General features: G+C 41.5%; 1 protein-coding gene across 1 annotated transcript in view; it reads right to left on the bottom strand.

Annotated features, from left to right (window-relative positions):
* Limk2 (LIM domain kinase 2) overlaps positions 1 to 23195 on the bottom strand; it is a 68524-nt gene extending 45329 nt beyond the window's left edge. Inside the window, exons 1-2 of the mRNA XM_076838013.2 lie at positions 23078 to 23195; positions 7778 to 7877 (exon numbers count right to left, since the gene is read on the bottom strand). Coding sequence (XP_076694128.1) covers positions 7778 to 7877; positions 23078 to 23093 — 116 coding nt within the window. The 5' untranslated portion in view covers positions 23094 to 23195. The remainder of the gene's footprint in view (positions 1 to 7777; positions 7878 to 23077) is intronic.
* Between the last annotated feature and the right edge of the window lie 775 nt (positions 23196 to 23970).

The following is a 23970-nucleotide window of genomic DNA, read 5'->3' as shown; positions in this document are numbered from 1 at the left end:
AACATTACTAAGGAACTTTGCTTCAGGGGAGAAAGAATGGAAGTCAGACAGAATGGAGACAGAATGGAAGTCAATATTACGAAAACTCAGATGTCTAGCCTTCCTTTCTCTGTTGGTTCCATTCCACCATGGCAACAGCCAGCCTTAATGTTACTGTTTCCTTAGAAATAAACTGAACAAACAAGCAACACTTTCTGGAGAAGGCCACTGCCAGAATCAAAGGCTCAGACCAATAAATGTAATGACAACAGTACAACAGCAGAGGGCAGGGTTCCCACATCAGGAACACAATATTAATCAGAGAGGGTTAACAGCACTTTGGTTGATACTTTAGAATTCACTTTGAACAAATGCCCTTCAATATTATCTAACACTATTAGTGGATGGCAGGCAGGCTGAGGAAATAACCTCAGTGAAGTTAAATGCATGTCCATATTCAGGAATGCCAAAACTCACCAAATGTGGTGGTGCATGCTTGTAATCCCAGTGATTTCGGGAGGCTGAGGCAGGAGGATGGCAAAAGACCAGATTCAGCAACTTAGTGAGGTCCTAAGCAACTTAGCAGGACCCTGTCTCAAAATTAAAAAGGGGGACTGGGAATATGGCTCAGTGGTAAAGTACCCCTGGGTTCAATCCTCAGTAGCCCCACCCCGCCAAAAAAAAAAAAAAAGGAATGCCAGGACTTGAAAGCAAGGAGTCAGAATGCCTAGGTTCAAATTCCAAATAAACTATTTACTAGCTCTATAACTTTAAGCAAGCAACTCTCATTCATTCCCCCCCATTTATTTATTTATTTATTTTTATTTTGGGGTGGTACTGGGGATTAAACCCAGAAGTCCTCTACCACTGATTTACACAACCATTTTTTTATTTTTATCTTTTTTATGTATAACACCATCTGATTTCTGTTTTTAAAAGATATGCCAAGTCAAAAAATAGAATCAGGGGCTGAGGTTGTGGCTCAGTGGTAAAGTGCTTGCCTAGCATGTGTGAGGCTCTGGGTTTGATCCTGAGCATCACATTAAAAAAAATAAAAACAAATAAAAATAAAGGTATTATGTCCAACTACAACTAAAAAATTTAAAAAAAAATAAAATCAATATGAAACAACTAATTTGCATTAATTAAATAGAAAACTTTAGTACATATTTTTTATTTTGAGATAAGATCTCACTATATTGCCATGGTTGGCCTCAAATACATGATCCTCCTGTCTCAGCTTCCCAAGTCACTAGAATTATAGGCATGTACCACTGTGCCCAGCCTTACTTCTTTTTTTTTTTTTTTAAGATACCAGGAATTAATGCAAATCAAAACTACTCTAAGATTTCATCTCATTGCAGTCAGAATGGCAGCTATTATGAATACAAACAACAATAAGTTTGGTGAGGATGTGGGGAAAAGGTACTCTAATACACTGCTGGTGGGACTGCATATTGATGCAGTCAATATGGAAAGCAGTATGGCGATTTCTTGGAAAATTGGGAATGGAACCACCCACCATTTGACCCAGCTATCCCTCTCCCCGGTCTATACCTAAAGGACCTAAAAACAGAATACTACAGGGACACAGCCACATCAATGATTTTAGCAGCACAATTCACAATAGCTAAACTGTGGAACCAACCTAGATGCCCTTCAGTAGATGTAGATTTCAGCTATTTGTCCAGGATAAAAAAAAAAAAAATGTGGCATTTATACACAATGGAATATTACTCAGCAATAAAAGAGAATAAAATCTTGGCAGTTGCAGGTAAATGGATGGCGGTGGGGAAGATAATGCTAAGTGAAGTTAGCCAATCCCAAGAAAACAAATGCTGAATGTTTTCTCTGATATAAGGAGGTTGATTCATAGTGGGGTAGGAAGAGGGAACATGGGAGGAATAGACGAACTCTAGATAGAGCAGTGGAGTGGGAGGGGAAGGGACGGGGCACGGGGTTAGAAATGATGGTGGAATGTGATGAACATTATTATCCAAAGTACATGTATGAAGACAATTGGGTATACTTTGTATACAACCAGAGATATGACAAATTATGCTCTATATGTGTAATAAGAATTATAATGCATTCTGCTGTCATATATAAATTTAAAAAAATTAATTTAAAAAAATACAAGGGATTAAACCCAGGGGCACTTAACCACTAAGCCAAATCTCCAGCCCTTTTTATTTTTGTATTTGAGATAGGGTCTCACTAAGTTGCTTAGGGCCTTGCTAAATTGCTGAAGCTGGTTTTAAATTTAGGATCCTTGGACCTTAGCCTCCAGAGTCATAGGGATTACAGGTATGTGTCACCAAACACAGCTTGTCCATTTTTAAAATAGATAAGACTTTGTTTCAGGGTAGAAAGAATGGAAGTCAGACTCAAGTCCACCGTTTTTATTGGGTTGTCTTAAGAATAAATAAGGGCTGGGGCTGTAGCTCAGTGGTAGAGCCCGTGCCTTACACGTATGAGGCACTGTGTTCAATCCTCAGCACCACATAAAAATAAATAAAGATATTATGTCGATCTACAATTAAAAAATATTTTTAAAAAAAGAATTAAATGAAACCATAACTGTGAAATGTAAAGGACAATGTCCGACACAAAAGACTCAATAAATGATTTCTATTATTATAATTCCATTAAATCTGTTTAGATGGAGGTGAAGGTGGGAAAATGAATGTAACATAAGCAACATGAAAAATACCTTGTCTGCCAGCCAATTACACACTGGCCTTCCTGTAGTTACAAATTTAGCAGAAATAGTTTGTTGCCTGATAAAGTGATCAAATTCTTCTATCAACATTAGCCCTTTTCCAGAGCATAAACAATACTAATCATTTCTTACAAGAGAAAGCACACATAGTCTGTGCTCATGATCCTGAGAAATGAGGCCTTGACAGTTCCCAGGAGCCTTAAGAATTGGATTTTCCTTGGATAATACTGTAGGAACCAGGTTAAACAATAGAGACCCAGTAGTATCCCTGCTCCTTGGCCAAACACCCCTGATGAAGGGGAAAAGAAAATGATCAGAAAACTTGTCAAGTTTCTTTAGCTTGCCAACTTGCTAAAAGCTATTCAAAACTCCACATTTTAACCTGGGCCATGATGTACACTCTGGTTGCTTTCCGGGCCTTCCCTGAGAGTGGGAGCCAGGCCCAGAGAGCTTCAGAGAGTATGACTGAGAATCAATGGCATTGTTCAAGGAAAGGAAGTCAGAGTCACTCAGAGTTTAAACAGACCTGTTGGGAAAGTGGGGGAGAGGAAGGAGGGCTGGTCAGCTATGTGTTCAGGAGATGGGAAGGATCCTGGCGAGGTGCCCAACTACACCAGCACAATTGCCAACTGGGCTATTTTCGGAAGTTTCCTCAGCTGGCCTCTACTGTACAGTCCCTGGTTCCAGCCTTAAGTGGCTTCCTATTGTGCGAGACACCTGAGGATCTGAAGGAAGGCTGTCAGAGGCAGGATTACAGATATGGCTGCAGATAGGGGGATGGGATAGTATAAGAGGGAGGTGAGGAGAGGAATTTAGACCAACTCCAGCAATTTCTCCATTCAAAATCCAGCCCCACCCAGTGACTAGGAAAACAAAGGTGTCTGGGAAGGGAAGAAGAAAAGTAATTCCTTTTATTGTAACAGTAGGCAATCTGGGTCAGACCACAGTTGAGAGAAAGAACAATAAATTTCTCTAAGTAGCACAGAGGGAAATTCTCGATTCCAGCAGGCCTGTACTCAGACACAAGTTCATCAAAAGCACAGGCAAATGGGGTGGAAGAGATCTTAAAAGATCACTCACAGCCAGGCACAGTGGCACATACCTGTAATTCCAGTAATTCCAGCAATTTGGGAGGCTGAGGCAGGCGGATCATAAGTTTGAGGCCAGTTCTCAGCAACTCAGCAGGAGCCTCGGCAATTTAGTGAGACTATCTCAAACTTAAAAATTTTAAAAAGAACTGAGGATATAACTCACTAGTAAAGTGCCCCTGAGTTCAATCCCCAGTACTAAAAAAGATATCACTTAAGTTGATGTCCATGTTTATTATAATTCAATTACCTCTGGGGTTAGACACACATAGTTATTCTCAATTCTAAAGATATTTCCCCCAATTTTTCTCTCTCACACATACACAAGGAGTTCTCAAAACAAGGATAACATCTGACTAGACCTATAAATGAAACAATCTGGGCAAAAGTCAAACTGACTCCATAACATAGTCACTCTCCCCAGAGCAAACTATCAGACTATATACTAGACCTATAAATGAAACAATCTGGGCAAAAGTCAAACTGACTCCATAACATAGTCACTCTCCCCAGAGCAAACTATCAGACTATATTGGAGGGCACCATGTCATTGAATTTACCATGGGAAAGCTCAGGAGTTGGGAGATATATTCCTTGGACAGAGCTGGCTCTGTCTTCAAGATGAGTGGCAACTCTAGGAGACTAAACCTATATGCTTTACTTCCCCCCACAATCATGATTTTTGGTTTAATGTACCAAGGTAGTTCAAAATTGCCCTTATTTCCTGTGGCTACACATCAGGTAACCAATGAATGTGTAGTAAGAGAAATAGGAAGCCGGGTGTATTGGTGTACACCTGTAATCCCAGTGGCAAAGGAGGATGGCAAGTTCAAAGTCAGCCTCAGCAACTTAGCAAGCCCTAAGCAACCTAGCAAGACCCTGTCTCAAAATAAAAAATAAAAAGGACTGGGGATGTGGCTTAGTGATTAAGCACCCTGGGTTCAATCCCTGGGAGAAGAGAGAGAGAGAGAGAGAGAGAGAGAAATAGGGGCAATAGGGACGGGGTAAAGTGTTTGCCTTGCATATGCAAGATCAGGGGTTTGATCTCCAGCACAATCACCACACACCCACACACCCACACCCACACCCACACCCATACACACAAACACATAGCCAGGGGTTTGATCACTACCATACATACACAGAGAAACACATGGGAGAGAGGGAAATAAATGTAAAAATACACATGTATGTAGACAACACACTTATAACATAATATGAAGTGGCAAGTACTGATTATTAAGAGCTTTCTATGTGACAGATCATCTGCTAGGCACTTTAGATAGATCATCACATTTAATCCTTCCTAACAAGTACATGGGATGAGTAACATTCTTATCCTCATTTTATAGATGAGGTACCTGAAGCTTAGGGAAGTCACCCATGCAAGGCCAGTTAATAACTTGCAAAGCCAGAATTTAAAACCAGACAGTTTTATTCTGTAGCCTATGTTCTTATACGATTATCCATTGTGCTAATATGTGTTACTTTTTTAAAAAATATTTTTAGTTGTAGATGGACACAATACCTTTATTTTATTTTATTTTTTTTTTATGTGGTGCTGAGGATCAAACCCAGTTCCTCTCACACATGTCTGGCAAGCACTTTACCACTGAGCTACAACCCCAGCCCAAATATGCGTTACTTTTTATGTACATGCATTTGTATGTATGTTTTTCTCTCTCACACATACACAAGGAGTTCTCAAACAAGGATAACATCTGACTAGACCTATAAATGAGCCAAGACCTCAGTTCTAAGTCCAGATCTTGTCGTCCATGGCCTGTCTGAGTGATACTGAGCCCATCCTTTTGGTTTCATCTTTGATATGAAAAGGTTATATTAATATAGTAGGTGGTCCCACTAAGTTTTAAAGTCCTTTGGCCCCAGAAAAATCCAGAATTTCAATGATTAGTTTATTCTACCCTGTCTTGCTTATTTTGAATAGAAAACATTCACACAAATAGGAAAACAGCAGAAATAAATTTGACCAATGTGGGTTAGATGCCCAGATAAGACCTAGTATGGGAACTCACTGAGTTCTGATGCTGCTTATAAGCCTCAGCTATAAAATGAAGGAGCTGGCTAAAGGCTTTATATATAAGGTAACTCAAAGCTCTGACACTCTGCTCCTATCATACTAAACATCACAGAGAAGTTAACATTGATATCCCTGGGGTAAAGAGAGGAGGAACTAAGGCAATCAGAACCACAAAGAAAATGAGAGCTCTGAGTTAGAGCTAAAGGGCAGGAAAACGCTGGATTCTCTCCAGTTCTTTCAGAGGCCAGACCTCTCCAGACCAACCCCCCACGTAGTTCCTGGCAGGGAGGCAAGTGCTTAAAGGTCAACTAAATTATTTGACATCAACACAGGGGATGCTTTGCAACAAGAGCAGTGTGTGGGAGCTGGAATTTATAGCACATGGTGCCTGTCTACAGGCTATCTTTTTCAGGACTGAGCACAGTCCTATCACTTGAGACCATAGGGCCAGACATGCCCACCCAGCCTCCAGAGAGGACAGCTCCTCATTCCAACAATGTGGAATGACTGTGGGCCAGGCACTATTTTAGGGTTCTGGGGAAGACAAAGACTAACTCTCACCCTTGAGGATTCCAATCTGATGGGAAAAAGGAAGAACCATTCAGGGAGTGCCTACTATGTACTGAGTGCTTTGTATACATCATTTTATTCAATAAATCTAACACCCCTATTTTCTTTTTTCTTCTTTCCTTTTTAATTTTTATTTTATTTTAATTTTGAGACAGGGTCTTATTAAGTTGCTTAAGGACCTGCTAAATTGCTAAAACTGGCCCCAAACTAGAAATCCTCCTGTCTTAAACTCCTGAGTTGCTGGGATTATAGGCACGTGTCACTGGGCCTGTCTAACCCTGTTTTCTAATTGTGGAAACTGAGCCATAGAAAGCAGGAACAAGCTGGGTGTGGTGGTGCACACCTGTAATCTCAGTGACTTGGAATGCCTGAGGCAGGAGTATCACAAGTTTGAGGCCAATCTCAGCAATTTAGTGAGGCTTTGAGCAACTTAGGGTGACCCTGTCTCAAAATTAAGAAGGGCTGGGAATATAGCACAATGGCTCAGAAATAGTAAAGAAAGCACCCCTGGTTCAAACCCAGTACAAAAAATAAAAGCAGGAACAAATACAAATCTGACTTCAAAATGTGTGTAACTATCAAGACACTGGGCTGCCTTCAAGCAATAATCTAAAAGCTATAATGAAGTTAACAAAATTAGGAATCGGGGCTGTAGCTGTAGCTCAATGGTAGAGTGCTTGCTTAGCACATTTGAGACAATGGGTTTGATCCTCAGCACCACATAAAAATAAACAAATAAAAAAAAGGTATTGTGTCCATCTACAACTGATATATATGTGTACACACACACACACACACACACACACACACACACACACGTAAAAGTGGGAACCTATGGAGGCATGCTGTGATGTAAAAGAGCCAGTATCACCATTGGCACTAAAAACAACTCTTTTTTTTTTTTTTTAATATTTATTTTTCAGTTTTTGGTGGACACAACATCTTTATTTTATTTTTATGTAGCGCTGAGGATCGAACCCAGCGCCCCGCACATGCGGGGCGAGCACGTTACTACTTGAGCCATATCCCCAACCCTAAAAACAACTATTGAGACACTTGTAGAATCAGTAGTGCAGACATGGGAAAGTCGTTCTTTCTGGGTCTCAGGTTCCTTATCCATAAGGTGAGGGTGCTGGGAGAAACCCTGGGAAGGACTCCTCTCATTCTCCAACCCCACCTCTAACTGCTCATTTGTGGTTCTTCCACTTTAACTAGCTTCAGGGGTGTTCTTCTTTGGCACACTTCTCTCCCTGCCCCCCCTGCCTGTCAGGAAAAATTCAAATTCTCAAGTCAGAAGCTTGTTTTTCTGTTTTCCAGTAAATAAAACAGAGCCTAGCCCATTGTATGCTAGTAAAGAAAGGAGGACAGCATACTTACCGGAAGCAAGAACTGTGCCAGGCTTCATTGACAGTCCTGTACAACCTCTGACTTGGAGCAACATGGTCCCCACAGCCGTGACACCTCCAGGCATCCTCACCTACACATAAAACCAAGAAGGTCAAAGGCCTGAAGTATCAGGAAACAAAGAGACAGGATTTCTACCGTGCAGAATAGAGTGAGTTAACAGAATCTCATACTGAAAGATTAAGCCAAGGTTTGGCTCAACATCCAGTTTCCTCTCCATAAGATCTCTCTGGTAGGGGTTGAGGCTGTAGCTCAGTGGTAAAGTCCTTCCCTCACATGTACAAGGCACTGTGTTCAATCACCAGCACCACATAAAAATAAATAAAGATACTATGTGCTCATCTACAACTAAATAAATATATTTAAAAAAAATCTCTCTGGAAAGCACTTGGCAATTCTCAGCTCATTTCTTCAGGGACAAGGAACTCATGGCCTCAAACATAATTTCATAAAAATGGTTCTGACTGGAAAATGTAGCTCAGGGAAAGAGCATTTGCCTAGCCTTGTGTTTGATCCCCAACATCAAAAAAAAAAAAAAAAAAAAAAAAAAAAGCAGCTCTGATTGCCAGGTGTAGTGATGCACATGGATCACAAGTTTGAGGTCAGCCTCAGAAATTTAGCAAGACCTTGTCTCAAAATAAAAAATAAAAAGGGTTGAGGAGAAGCTGGTCGCAGTATCACATCCTATAATCCCAATGGCTTGGAAGACTGAAACAGGAGGATGGCAAGTTCAAAGCCAGCCTCAGCAAAAGTGAGGTACTAAGCAACTCAGTGAGACCCTGTCTCTAAATAAAATACAAAATAGGGCTGGGGATGTGGCTCAGTGGTCAAGAGCCCCTGAGTCCAGGCCCCAGCACCAAAAAAAAAAAAAAAAAAAAAAAGAAAAGGTTGAGGATATAGCTCAGGGCTAGAGTGCTCTGTGTTCAATTCCAGTAAAACACTCTCTCTCTCTGTACAAAAACAAAACCAGAATTTAAGCCTTCACTTACAGTTCTGAGTATAAGAAATGTGAGGGTCTCCCTGCTTTCAGTGTCAGCCTGTCTTATGACTATTCCTGGTTCATACCCAGAAACCATTCCTCTCTGGGTTAAATATGTTATTGCCTTTTACTATTGCTCCAATTTTCTATCAATTAGTCAAATAGCTTATTCATTCAACCAACAACACTGATCTTTCTGATAAAAAGTTCTATGTTAGAGACTGTTGGATAATATTGCCTCTGTTCCTCAAGCAGAAAATCCTTTGGAAAAAGACAAACTCTTCCACAATGTAACTTTTCACTTGGACATTATTTCAGAAGTAGAATTACTATTTAAGTTCATTGAAAGAAAAGTTTGGGTATAAAAAGAATAAACATGTAATAAATGTTTCTTATTTGCTAAGAACTCTCCTAAGTGCTTTCATAGACCCAATCTCATTTAATCCTCAAAATAATCCTTCCTATGTCACAAATAGTATCATCCTTATTTAATGGATGGGAGAATCGATGTTCAAGGGGGGGCGGGGGGCATGATGGGCCAAACAGCAGATCAAGCATTCAGACTCGTAGTTCTGGCTTATCTGAAAGCATCTGTTCTTTCCACTTCACCATACTAACTCCTGTTCATTGGAAAAAGGGGCTAGGAAAGTCTCTGTAGAGAAAATGAAAACATGAGCTGAGACTTGAAAGATGGAGAAGATTTACCAAAGGCTGAGAAAGGGTACCCCAGGGCTGTGTGGGCTAAGATCAGCATGGACAAAAAGCACAGGTAATCCATGTTCTTATGAAAGGGAGGTACCCCAAACAAAACACAATATTCTTGATGTAGCTCAGATACCAACTTTTTAAAATAAAGTGGGTAGCTGAGATCAAGCTGTGGTACCTGACTTGGCCCTAGAAAGAGGGACAAGGTTGTTACAAGACTCTCTTGTGCACTCTGTGTATGCAGCTTTGTTCTCTTACGGTGACTCCAGACTGCCAACAATGACGGTCACTGAACCCTGTTTCACAGGCACAGGGACTATGAATAGACAAAGCATAGCTCTAGGCACTCCAAGATTGCTCAGCACCATTTGGGGGCAGTCAGTGTACAGACAGTTGTCCTCTTTGTAACCCAGAGCAGTTAAACAAGTTGGCAAATTTTAAAATCCACTCCTCTCCTTTAGTTCCTTAGTGATGGGACATACATATGCCTACCAGTAGTTCTTCCAAGATCTAAAACTCTGACTCTTAAGAGAGGACAAAACTTTCTGAGTGGCAGAATGGCAGTAGTTAGAGAGTACACCAACATTCTAAAAAATCCAGGGTAGAAAATCTGAAAGACTCACTTGAATCAGACTCAGGTCAGATTAGACACTGAGCAAGATGACTAATTAGTGAGAGATGTGTGTGTGTGTGTGTGTGTGTGTGTGTGTGTGTGTTTACACAAGGGCATGCACACAGTTCTGGGGCTTGAAGCCATGGATTCACAGGCACTAGGTGTTGGTAAAGATGGTGCCCAGAGTGCTTCTCTTCCGGGAGCTCAGGTCCATGACGCACTGAATGGCAAGCGAACCGTCATCTCCAATCCCTGTGAATGGCGCAAACTTTGAATGGCGCACCTCCAATCCCTGAAGTGGCAGGAACTCTCGGCCAATGAAGAAGTAACAGCTCACTCGCCTTGGTCCTCCTCATCCTGTGTTAAGCCCATAAATATCAACACCCTGTTCATGTTCACTCTCTTACTCTCACTCTCTTTTACTCTCCCTCTCTCTCTTACTCTTCCCCCGCCTCTCTCTCCCCCTTCCTCTCTCTTTTCCCTCTCTTCTCTCTCTCCCCCTCTTCTCTCCCCCTCTTCTCTCTCTCTCTCTCTCTCTCTCTCCCTCCCTCCCTCCCTCTCCCCCCTTCTCTTCTGCGACTGGCCGCTACAGTCCTGCTAATAAAATCTCTGAACAGGTAAAGGATTGTTTTGACTTGTTGAGTTTACAGAGCTTTTCTACTGTTCTTTACACTAGGCAAGTGCTCTACCATTAAGCTAGACCCCTAGCCCCAGTGAGAGGGCTGTTTCTTTTTCTTTCTTTCTTTCTTTCTTTCTTTCTTTCTTTTTTTTTTTTTTTTTGTACTGGGATTGAACCTAGGGGTGCTTTACCACTGAGCTACACCCTTCTGCCTTAGCCCCCCAAGTCCCTGGGATTACTATGGTGTGCTACCACACCCCGCTATAAGGGTTTTTAATAAACACTGCATCCAAATGAATCTTCTAATTTCTGAAGTACCTTCTTGAAACATTTTAGAACCTTACATGGAAAGACTTTTCCAGTCAGTTTATGAGCATGTCTTACCCCACTCCCAGTAATCTCATTAACTTGGAGCCACACCTTGTTTCTCCTTTTTAAAATTTCAACCCAAAAGTAATAGTGTCTAAGCTGACCACCCACTTACTCAACAACTCAACATTTTGGCTCTGAATAACTTCTGACTGCTTCCAAAATTTAAAGAGGATCAGGACTTTCATTATGAGGATATTAAAGACAGCTTGTTGTTGCCACACCCTCTAGAGACTTCCCTGTTTTCTCTAGTCCTGAGAAACCTCAAAATCATTCAATCTACCCTTTATTTTAGTACCTGTTCTGTATTAAGCACGAGGGACACAAAATATAGACCCCCCCCCCCCACAGCCACCTGGTTCCACCTTATGCCTCTCTAGCTGGTCCCTGTTCCTTGCCCTGGTCCTACTGCAGATCTTTGGCTGCTTTTCCTTGTCTACTGTACAATATTAGCTGGCTCACTCAAGACTCCAAGTTATCTCAATTCCAGGTCCTACTCCCCAATGTCTACAGAACAAAGGCTGGACTATTTAGCTTGGCACTACTGAATTCCATTCTATCTCACCTCTTAGAAAATGCAAACTTTCAGTTATCTCCACCACCACCCCCATTTTTCACTGGCTCCTTTTTATCAGTCAAATAAGCTCAAGTCTTTCCCATCAAAAACAATTCTGGACCCCATTTTCTTCTCTAGCTACCACCTTGATTTATCTGCTTCATAGCCACACCTATAAAAAGTTGTCTACATATCAATGCCCTCATTTCCTCATTTCCCACTTACTACACAATCTATTGCAATCTGGTTTCCACCCCCACCATTTCTCTGAAGCTGTCTCACCAAGGTCAACAGTAACCACTTATTGCTAAATTCAATGGACATGCTTCAGTCATTCTTTCAACAAATATTTACTGTAGGCCAACTATGCGTCTAACACTGTGTTGGGGGAAGAGCATCAAACAAGAGAGAGATTAGACACAGGGCAAATATTAAACAATAATATAATTATAATTGGGGCAAGTGGAATGAAGGAGTTATCAAGTTCATAACTAGGAAAACAGGGCTGAGGCAAAATATTCCTTGAAGAACTAATTTCCAAACTGAGTTCTAAAAGATGAATATAAATTAACTGGGCAAAAAAGGGGAAGGGAAGGACAACACTGGAGGGGTAGCTGCAAAGGCTCTGAGGCAAGAACAAAAAGCTCCTCACACTTCCAATAAAGATGGCTATAGTTACCTTGAAAGGACTAAGGGAACCACATCTGGCCCCTGGCCTACTACAGTCCTTAAAGGAGTGAATAGCTCTCACAAGGTAAGCTCCCCCAAACCTTGACTTCTCATCATCCCTTACAAAGAAATGCTCTAGTTATATTTCATCTGTTTTGTATTACTGCCATACACATTAATGTTCTTGCACCCTGACATTCACACCTCAAGTTATTCATTATGTTTAGCATACTTTCCTCCATCTCTTGCCCTTAATTAGGTTTCTTTCTTGACTGTCCCCCAAAGACAGGCAGTATTTGTTCCATTTTGTCTACACCTGTTTTATATCATTTGTGTGTGTGTGTGTCTGTGTTTGTGTGTTTGTGGTGCTGGGAATTAAACCCAGGGGTACTTTACCACTGAGTTACATCCCCAGGCCCTATTTTGAGACAGGGTCTCATTAAATTGCTGAGGCTGGTCTCGAACTTGTGATCTTCCTGCGCCAGGTTCCTAAATCACTGGGATTACAGGTCTGTGCACAGTACCTGGCTTGTTTGTTCTTTAGTTACTGTATTTCACTGCATTACTTTTTTTTTAAGACTTTTTTTTTTTTTAGTTGTAGATGAGCACAATACTTTTATTATTTTATTTATTTATGTGGTGCTGAGGATCAAACCCAGTGCCCCACACATGCAAGGCAAGCGCTCTACCACTGAGTCACAACCCCAGCCCCACTGTTATATTTTTTTCATTTCAGAATTGGTTTATAACCTTTTATCACATAATTGTTGCATAGTATAATTCTGTTCATCATGCTACTTAAAAGAAAATGGCTTGGTGCAGGGGTTGCACACCTGTAATCCCAGTGACTCAGGAGGCTAAGGCAGAAAGACCACAAGTTCAAAACCAGCCTCAGCAAATAAGCAAGCCCTAAGCAACCTAACCGGCCTTTTCTCAAAAAATAAAAAGGGCTGGAGATGTGGCTCAGTGGTTAAGCACCCCTGGGATCAATTCCTGATATATATTAAAAAAAAAAAAAAAAAAAAGAAAGAAAAAGAAAAAAAGAACAGAGCAGCAATGTATTCACCAGTAGCATATAGAGGCACATTTTTCTTCTCAAACACTACAGTGAACCTAGAATTCTTGGTGCACACATGGTCACTATAAGCCGACTCGTGGTTTAGAGCAGTGCAATATACTAATAGTAAACACATCTTAAAGGAGTGGTGCTGAGGATGGTGCTGTCAGATAATGAAACCAATGATAGCAGTGTAGAATCTCAGATTACATTTTATAAGTATACTTCACAACACTATAGTAAATTTTCTCAACAATGCATAAATCAGTAACAACTAATGTGTTATCCTTTTGTTTTTTCAGACCAGAAAAGTGTTTGCTAAACTGCCATGAAGAAGTGATAATCAGTTTGGATTATTCAATTTTAATGCATATTCATAAGTATTCCATGCATCCTAATCTTATACCAAAGACAGTTTAATAACAACTAATTTTTTTTTTTAATATTTTATTTTTTAGTTCTCGGCGGACACAACATCTTTGTCTGTACGTGGTGCTGAGAATCGAACCCAGGCCGCACGCATGCCAGGCGAGTGCGCTACCACTTGAGCCACATCCCCAGCCCCATAACAACTAATTTTTAAGTAATACTGGCACAATTTTTTTTGGGGGGGGGTTGCTGGGGATTGAACCCAGAGGTGCTTTACCACCAAGCTACATTTCCAGTCCTTTTATTTTGCAATGGGTGTAACTAGGTTGCTGAGGGTCCAAGTTGCTGAGGCTGATCTTGAAGTTGCTATCTTCCTGCCTCAACCTCTAAGTCATTGGGATTATAGGTGTGTGCTACTGTGCCCAGCTACATTTTTTTTTTAAAGAAAAAGCTTTGAATAATGGTTGCATTCCACTTTTTTTGCAAAAAACAAAAAAAAAACACCCAAAAACATAAATCTGTGATGATTATATAGTGAAATAAGATATAATTCACCCTGTATTTTTCTGTCTCTTTCAATCACCCTTGCTCAGCTTTTCTCCCTGACTCCCTCACTCCCAGTTCTAAGGGGCAAGACTTGCTACTTCAACATCTTCTTATCTCCAGGGCCTAGGGTAGAGCTGGTACAGAACAGACACTCCTTAAAGGCAAATCCAACTGAAAGGTTATATACTACTGCAAGCTATGAAAGTAATTTCTAGTCAGATACAGTAGCATGCACCTACAGTCCCAGCAGGCAGAAGGCTGAGGCAGAAGATCATTTGAGTCCAATGTGGGCCATATAGGGAACCCCTGTCTCAAAGAACAACAACAACAAAAGAAGTAATTTCCCAGATAATCTAGCCAGGTACAGTGGCACATGCCTGTAATCCCAACAACTAGGGTGGCTGAATCAAGAGGGGTGGCAAGTTCTAAGCTTGTTTCTCTGTGATGCATTCACATTGCTTATCTATTACAAAGTACCAGGGCAAGGATATTCACCCAGAACCCTCAGCCTTCTTAGCCCAGACCTTTTTCAAGAGAAGGCTCTTAAAAAACAAACAAAAAGGGCTGGGGCTCAGCAGCAAAGTATTGATATAGCATATGTGAGGCACTGGGTTTGATTCTCAGCACCACATATAAATAAAGAAAATAAAGGGCCATTGACAACTAAAAAAAAATTTAAAAACAATACTTTTGGCTTCTTGAGCTCCCTTACAATCTTAGAAGTCAATAATCCTGATTCTCTTACAACCTCTATTCCAGGAAATGCAAGAGAAATATAATGGTGTGAAGTCTTAGGGATTTTCTGCGAAGTCCAATGAAAGACCAATCCAGAATTGAGTCTATGCAGGAAGTTCTTCCTCTAGAAAAGTACCCCATTCTACCAAGTTGTTCACCCTCTCCCTCTATAGTATTTACCTCTTATATTTGCAGACTTATCAACAGTTACTGATTGTTGGAGTCCAGTAAGGGAGCCCAATGAAATATCACAGCAGTCGCCAACAATAAGGGGTCTTTATTACGTGTTTAATAAACAGCAAGTTGTTCCTCCAATTATTATTATAATGTGTTGCTTTTAAGAAGGGGGAAAGGAGCTGGGGCTGTAACTCAGTGGTATAGTGCTTTCCTGGCACGTGTGAGGCAGTGAGTTTGATCCTCAGCACCACATATAAATAAATAAGTAAATAAAATAAAGGTATTGTGTCCAAAAGTGGCATATACTGTAATATCAGAGACTAGAAGGTTGAGGCAGGAGGATCCCAAGTTTGAGGCCAGCCTCAGCAATTAAGCAGGACCCTGAAGAACTTAGTGAGACCTTGTCTCAAAACAAAAAATGAAAAGAGCCAGGGATTTAGCTCATTGCAGAATGCCCCTGGGTTCAATCTCCAGTACAATAATAATAGTAGTAGTAGTAATAGTAGTAGTAGTAGTGGGGGCTGGGGATATAGCTCAGTTGGTAGAGTGCTTGCCTCATCCTGGGTTCAATCTCCAGCACCACAAAAAAAAAAAAAAAAAAAAGTGGTAAGTGTGCAACACAAACAACAACTGCCGCAAATGGCTTTGTGAACTCACTAGGGTAGGCACTAGTAGGACAGGATGGTAAAGATGCAGAGCCTCAGGGCTGAGGTTGTGACTCAGTGGTAGAGTGCTCTCCTCACACGTGAGAGACCTTGTGTTGCTTTTAAGAAGGGGGAAAGGAGCTGGGGCTGGAACTCAGCACCACATAAAAATAAATAAACAAATAAAGATATTGTGTCCATGTATAACTAAAAAAAATTAAAAAAAAAAAGATGCAGAGCCTCTAAAATAATCTAATCTTGGAGTTGGGCATTTAGTGCAGCTTAGCATCCCCAACCCTGGATTTGATCCCAGCACTACAAAAATTAAAAAAAAAATTAAATCTAATCTAATATAGTCTTTCAGTATTTTGTTTTGTTTAAAGAAAAATGGGTTTGGAGAAGAAAGTTGCCTAACCATCACAAAGCTAGTGAAAGCTAATCTTTTTTTTTTTTTTTTAAAGAGAGAGTGAGTGAGAGAGAGAGAGAGAGAGAGAGAGAGAATTTTTTAATATTCATTTTTTAGTTATTGGCGGACACAACATCTTTGTTTTGTATGTGGTGCTGAGGATCGAACCTGGGCCGCACGTATGCCAGGTAAGCGCGCTACCGCTTGAGCCACATCCCCAGCCCGTGAAAGCTGATCTTGCAGCAACTCAGATCCATAGCCAGTTGTGTTTGTATTATCCTTTGTAACCTCAGACAAGTTAAGACTTGTTGAAGACCCTACAGCAATTTGGTAGAAGGGTCAGCTTGGTGCCCCAGCTCAGAGCCAGTGCTTAACACTCACCTTTATCTTGGTCTAAACTGGGTTTCTACAAACTAGTCCTTTTCAGACATCAAAGTGGTAAGAAATTCGCAAGCACTGAGCGCTCCGAAGACCCTAATGCCTAGCCTGAACCAACACGTTCAGATCCTGTCCTTTCATTTGCGCAAATTCTTTAAAGCTTCTCATGTTTCAGCAGACAATGAGAACCAGGAACAAAACCCAGTCAATTCAGCAGAGCGTAAAACAACAAGTGTGTTAACTGCTGGGCCCCCTGAGAACTAGCAGGTCAGGTGTATAAATCCCACTTGTTTCAGGACAAAACAGGAAACAGAAGGGTAGGGCAGCAGCTCTGGTAAATAGCCAAAAGAAAAAGATCACATTTTAATCAAGTGACTACCAAAAAGGCTAAGAGTAATGATTAACGATACTCTGTCCCCTATATCCCAAAGGGTTTTCATCCTCACTAGTTTACCAAATATTACTAAAGGGAGTGTCTCAGGAAAAATAATTAGAAACTCAGTTTCTAAGTTTATTGGAACTTAGTTTTTTGTTTATGAAAGGAAGAATCAAATAGTTCCTTATAGTTCTGAGTCTGTGACACCAAACCAGGGGCCTTTCATTTTTCAGGTTAAGGCACAGACATGGGGATTCTCAGAAGTTTCATTCTTGCTGTTTTCTTCTTCCCTTAACTCCTTAGTTTACCTGTTTTTTTTTTTTTTTCTTTCCTTAACTCTTTATTAGAAAAAAAAACTATGCAGAACTGGAGGTAAGAGCTGGGTTTGAAACCTGTGTCCTTTGCCTTAGATAATTTATCTACCCTCTCTGAACTTGTCTCCTAATCTTGAAAAAGAGGATAATACTACCTACCTTATGGGATTATCCAGCAAATTAAAAAGAAATAATGTAATAGATGTGAAAACACCCCCTACAATGCTTGGCATTTGGTTGGACCAATCTGTGAATTATTTCTCTTCCTTCTTGCATGTATATCTAGGAGGTTAGTCAGGGAAAGAATGAACGGAACAGACTAACTTCTGAAATCTGAAGGGAATATTTTCAAAACAAATCCACGAACCTTTTATGTGTGTATGTGTGGTGGTAGGTGTACTAGGGATTGAACCCAGGGGTACTTTACCACCAAGCTACATTCTCATCCCTTTTTATTTTTTATTTTGAGACAGGGTTTCACGAAGTTGTTGAGGCTGTCCTCAAACTTACGATCCTCCCATCTCAGCCTCCTGAGTTGCTGGGATAACACGCATGTACCACTGTACCCAGCCTGGCAACCTTCTTCTGTGTGCACATGTGCAAGGTACAGACTAGGCCAGGATCTACTGAGGCCCTGGTGAATATTTATCAGGCTTGAGGGACAAGGACATGTAGAGAAATGAAAAGTTAGAGTGGTGTCAGGAGAAGGGCAAACTCTATACTCAGAGAGACAAATGAGACAGAAGTTCCTGTGTCTTTCAGGCTCCTACTTCTAACCATAAGCGGACTTTGCTAGGAATGAGTAGGCACTTTCTTATCTGGGGGAAGGCCTGCAAAGAATCTGTTTATCATAAAACTATTTGCTCAATTCGTACATTCTCATATAGCATTTCTCTACCTGTTGTCCATGATTAAAAACTACTTTGAATCCTTACTATGTGCCAGATGATATTTTAAGCACTATTCAAGTATAAATTAATTGAATACAAAGATCCCATGAGATAAGGATTAGTAATATTAGTTAGACTCCAAAGTCTATGTCTTTACAGATTAAACTTTCTTTTCTGGGGATGAGGTTGTAGCTCAGTGGCAGAGTGCTCACTGGGCATGTGAGAGGCACTGGGTTCGATCCTCAGCACCACATAAAAAATAAACAAAATAAAGGTATTGTGTCCATCTACAACTAAAAAATTTAAAAAAAAACTTTCTTTTTTGATCAAACAAATTAAAAGTAGATCACACAAGGTAAGGTGTTCAATAAATACTTTAATATAAGCAGGCAATGGTTTCATGTTTTAGCCATTATTGGATATAAATTGGTAGACAAAAGAGTAATTCCTGCTACCATATAAGAAAGGCCAAAGGTAAGAAAGAAGATGGACTTGCATAAGACTACTATAGTTCTAGGTCCTCTCACTGAAATGCCAAAGTGATGCCTGGGGATGTTGTCCTACCCCTCCCTAGTATGCCCCTTAAACCTAGCCCTCTAAAGTTTCCTTCCCAGATCAGAAGCCAGCCCTAAGCTGGGAATTAGCTCAGTGTCCAGAAGATCCAGAGAATCTACTACGAATATGGAAAGCCTAATAGAGCCCTTTGAGCTTTGAAACTTTATAGTTCTCTTGGATCATATTATGGTCCCTCCATCCTATACAGATCCATCCAAGTTACCCTGCCCTGTCCATATCATGGGGCATCTCCTATGTTACCTTCTCTACTGCTACCACTAACAATGTACCTAAGGGTCCACTGTACCCATCTCCAGATTGGTACCCTAGGCCCACATCATGACTTCCTTACTAAACCTGTGGTGTCTAATGCAGACTGGAAAATTACACAGTCCTCAGCCTGGCATTAAACCCTCTACAGTGTTACTTTACCCACCCTTTCAGCCTTACGTTCTGTTTCCTACAACTCCCCCAACTCCTAATCCTTGACTCTATCACATATATCAATTCAAATGAGGTGGCTGAAACTTGACTACCTTTCATCCTACTCTTACAGTTTCTTTACTAAATTATCTTCCCTCCCACTTTTTAAAACCTATTTGACTTCTCAGATTCATAGGGTTGGGGATATAGCATGTACTCAGAATAACTGAGGCACTGGGGAGCGAGGAAGGGAAGCAAAGGAAGGAAGGAAAGAAAGAAAAAAAAGAGAACTATTCCCTAATTGAAATTGGAGCCACGCTGGATACCTTGCTATTCTTAAAAAAATGTCAAGCATAAGGCGGGGTGTGATGGCTCATGCCTTGTAATCCAACCTACTCAGGAGGCCTAGGAAGGAGAAACCCAAATTCAAGGCCAGCTTCAGCAACTTAGTGAGACCTTATCTTAAAAATAAATGAAAACGGGGCTGGGGTGGTAGCTCAGTGGTAGAGCACCTACCTCGCATGTGTGAGGCACTGGGTTTGATCCTCAGCACCACATAAAAATGAATAAATAAAAATATTATGTTCATCTACAACTAAAAAAAAATTTTAAATAAGTAAGTAAATAAATAAATAAATGGGTGGGGATACAGTTTAGTGGTACAGAACCGCTGGGCTCAATCTCTACTACTGTAAAAATATAAGCATCAAACATATTCTGTAACTACTTACTTTCCCCACCAGAACACATATTCCATAGGGACTGGATCTGTTCCCAGCTGTATCTCCCAGGGTCAGAAGTGCTTGGCACCTAGTAGATACTCAATATATATTTGTGGAATAAATATATGAACTGAATTCTCCCTCACTTTTGAAACTCAATAATGTTATCCCATACCGGCCTTACAATACCTTGTCTTGATTTGTCTGTTTTTTTTTTTTTTTTTTTTTAATTACTTTAACTCGACAGTGAATTTCTCAAAGGCAAAAAACATATATTATACAATTTTCACAAATATTTATTAAGGGCATACTATGTGCCAGAATTCATATGTCTCAAGCAGCACTGAACACAAGCAGCATAAAGAGCACTGGAGAAGACCTATATTAGTCCTGGCTCTACCATTAGTTGAGTGACCCTGGACAAGTCCATTTTCCCCACAGCTTCAGTTTCTTCAAATGTAAAACAAAGAGACTACAATATCTCAAAAGTCTCTCCTGGCTCTGGCATTTGTTAAAATTTATGAGGTAAAATTTGGCCTAACCCAGTCTGGTAGACATCACAGACACTCAGTAAATATTTGATTTCTTTGTTGTTGAGTCTCCTGTTACACAAGAGGAATCTAAGGTGTCTTGGAGCATTGTTTGAACAGAGTAACAGGTAAAAATTTAAACCCCACTTCCTCTCTGACTCTCTAGGCAACCTCATTCTGCTGTTTGTAATATCAAGAAGATGAAGCACTAAACCTGAAGTTATATGAAGTTCAGGAAATATGAACTCTGATCATGTATTTGGCTTATGGAACTTTGAAAAATAATTTCAGGGTCTTAGTCTCCTCACTCATAAAAAAGTCACTTTTAGGGTTAAGGCTATAGTCCAATGGTAGAATTCTTGCTTGGCATGTGTGAAGTCCTGAGGTTCAATTCCCAGCTCCTTCCCCCAAAAATTCATTTTGGACTTCTTCTAGCTCCTCAAAGACATCTTGTACAGTTTCATCTAAGGGGTGTTTCATGCTGTTCTGGCTGCCTGGAATGTTCTTGGCCCTTTCTTTTTCAGACTTTTACTTATCCTCAGGGGTCAGCATATACTTGCTTTAATTAAAGTTTTCCCTACTCACACCCCTAGGCTTTGATGCACCCTTTATTTAATTTAATTAATTTATGTTTTGGTATCAGGGACACTAAGTCACTGAGCCATGTCCCAGACATGTTTTGTTTTTTTTTTCCTTCAGAGCCACTGGGACTATAAGGCGTGTGCCACTGCTCCTGGCGCTGATGCACTTGTATAGAATTCATTTCAATTGTTTTTCTCAACTATTGTACTTATCTCAATTATTACCATAGTTATTTATTGTCCACTTCTAGGAATAGAAGTATTACAAAGACAAGGACTATATCCTTTCCATTCATCACCACATTCCTCGGCACTTAACCAAATGTATGCCAAAGAAGTATATTAACAAATATTATTTGAATGAATAAAATAATATATAAACTGATACATAAAATCTCTAGACAGCCTTTTGATTCTCTCAGAGGAAATCTGATAAAGATACTATACTCAGGAACCAGGAGCAGTGGTGCATGACTGTAATCCTATCTACTTGAGAGGCTGAGGCAGGAGGACTGCAAGTTGGAGACCATCCTGAGCAATTTAGTGAGACCCTGTCTCAAAATTTAACAACAACAAAAAGCAAACAAAACCCCAAAGGCCTGGTGGGTGTAGCTCAGTGATAGAGCATCCCTGAGTTCAATCTGGAGGTGGGGAAAGACTGCTCTCACACACTGGGGGTAGTTCAGTGGTGGAGCATGTCTTGTATGAGCAAGGCCCTGGATTCAATCTCCAGCACCACAAAGCAACAACAAAAATTATTGTGCTCAAATCTTTTACAAGTTTCTGAGAATCAAAGTTCAAAATCAGGAACCTACATTACATAATGGTTTTTAAAAAGTCACTGGAAATTATTTAAGCTGAAGAACTCTGGAAGATTTAAAAGAAAAAAAAAAAAATTAAAGGAAGGGACAGTAGGCATTTCTACCCCAGCTCTCTTTCTCCAGAAGCCCATTATCACCAATGAGGAGAAAATCCAATGTTCCCATGGTCAGGAAGTGACCCACTGATGGCCTGGTCCTTGTATTCAGGATGGAGGAAGTGACTGTCCACAGGCCAAAAGCCAGGAAGCAGGGGCAGATATTCAGTCCCCCCAACCACCCCATTCTCTCCAGGAAGCTTTTGGAAGCTAACCCTCATAGACTGCAGAGGCTGGGCCACCCACAGGTAGCTGGGAAACAGGCAACAAAAGGTTTCTGGTGCCAACGGGCAAGCCGAGAGGGCAGGAAGCTACAGGGTGATGTGTGAGGTGGCTGAGAGGAGGATGCAGGATCAGCTAACCCAACTCTGATGCTACCCTTTACCCTTAGACAACTCTTCCTTCCAGGAGGTGTCTGGCCACATCCTTCTAGAGACTTGGTGAGTCCAAAGGAGGACTTGGAACCCCAGGGGGTTGCTTTCCCCACCGCCTGAAGCAGAGAAGCCAGGAAGAATGGTCCAATCTGTCTCTGCCCCTGGTCTGTGAAATTCACACACCTCTATTTCCTGCAAAGAGTTCTAGGATCCAAGAGATCCCAGGAACCAAGGCAGCCTCTAGAAGTCTTAGGTCTTGGAGGGGAAGTCATACCCTCCCACATTTTCCACAGAAAACCCAGAACCCGGGATAACTCTGCCTCTCCTAATTGTACTGAAACCTAGAGGATCCTGTCCTCATATTCCACGAAGTCCCCATTCCAAGGGAACCCTTGGCCCCTTAACTTCCTTGGGAAGGGTTTTGATTTGGTGACCTGACCCCGCCAAATGCCCACAAAACAGCTAGACCCCTAGCATAGCCAGAATCCCTTCCTCCGTGGACTTCACATTGCAGGAAGCTGCCCAACCCGCCCGCCGCTCCTAGTCCTCAGTCTTCCGGGATCCCCAACCCTCAACTGCCGGAACCCCAGACCTCCAAGTCCCCAGGGAGCGCTGTGCCCACCTCCCAAGTCATCCTGAGAACCTCGGAACCACGAGGATTTCATCAGTCCGAACCCCCCCCCCCCCCCGAGGTTGCTGGTTACCCTCAGGCGCCTTGGGCCCAGGCTTCAGAGAGATCGGCAGGATGGGGCGGCGTAGCCCTTCCTTACCCGCCAGCGTAGCCATGGTCCCGAGGGCGCGGAAATGAAGAGGAGGCTGGCGCTGCAGTAGATCCCCTCAACTCCCACCGCCACCTTGGGCGAGGGAGGATCTCTGCCCCAGGCGGGAGCAAGATGCACCGCCTACGGCTCCCGGGGAGGACCAAACCCCACCTGGCACTGGGGCCCGCCTGCCGACGCCCCGCCTCGAGGCCAGGCCCTGCCCCTTGACTCGAGCTGGGCTGCATCTCTGGCGTCCCCTAGTGCGAGCGACGCCCTTTCTAGATGCTCCAGTTGCCTAGGGTGATCTGCATAGGTCCGAAATCTCAACTCGGAAGTCTCTCAATGCTTGTGTGGTCCAGCTTCTCCATTTTACAGATGGGGAAAGCTGAGGATCAGAAATGACAAGTTCAACTATTTCAGAATGGCTCCATTCATTAGGTGCACAGCTTGGATGGGAATCCAGTTCACTTGGTTCGCAGTGGAACGGATGCTCTTTCCAGTAGAGGATTTGGAATCAGGAATATGAATATGGGGAAGTCAGGTCTAAACCAGAAATAGCTTTGTGGGAGGAGGTTGAGGGTTGACTTCTTTAGAAACTTCTAGCTCAGAGAAACCACTTCTCTGTACCATCCTAAGCTGACATAGTAATTTCTAGGATAAAGGCAGTATAGAGGTGGCCTAATAAACATTCCAGGAGGAGATCTTCAGCAAGACCAAGTAGTTATAGTCTTCCATTGTATTTGTAGGGGATTTGTTCCCAGACTCTCCCGGATACCAAAATCACTGGATGCTCAAGACCCGATATAAAATGGCATAGTGTTTGCATATAACCTATGCACAATTCCCATGTTCTTCAAATCATCTCTATTTATAAAACCTAATACAATGTACATGCTATAAAA

This window comes from Callospermophilus lateralis, chromosome 1 (genome assembly GCF_048772815.1).
Source record: "Callospermophilus lateralis isolate mCalLat2 chromosome 1, mCalLat2.hap1, whole genome shotgun sequence".
NCBI lineage: Eukaryota > Metazoa > Chordata > Mammalia > Rodentia > Sciuridae > Callospermophilus > Callospermophilus lateralis.
The sequence above is the reverse complement of the archived record's forward strand: the minus strand, read 5'-3'. Positions and strand labels throughout refer to the sequence as shown.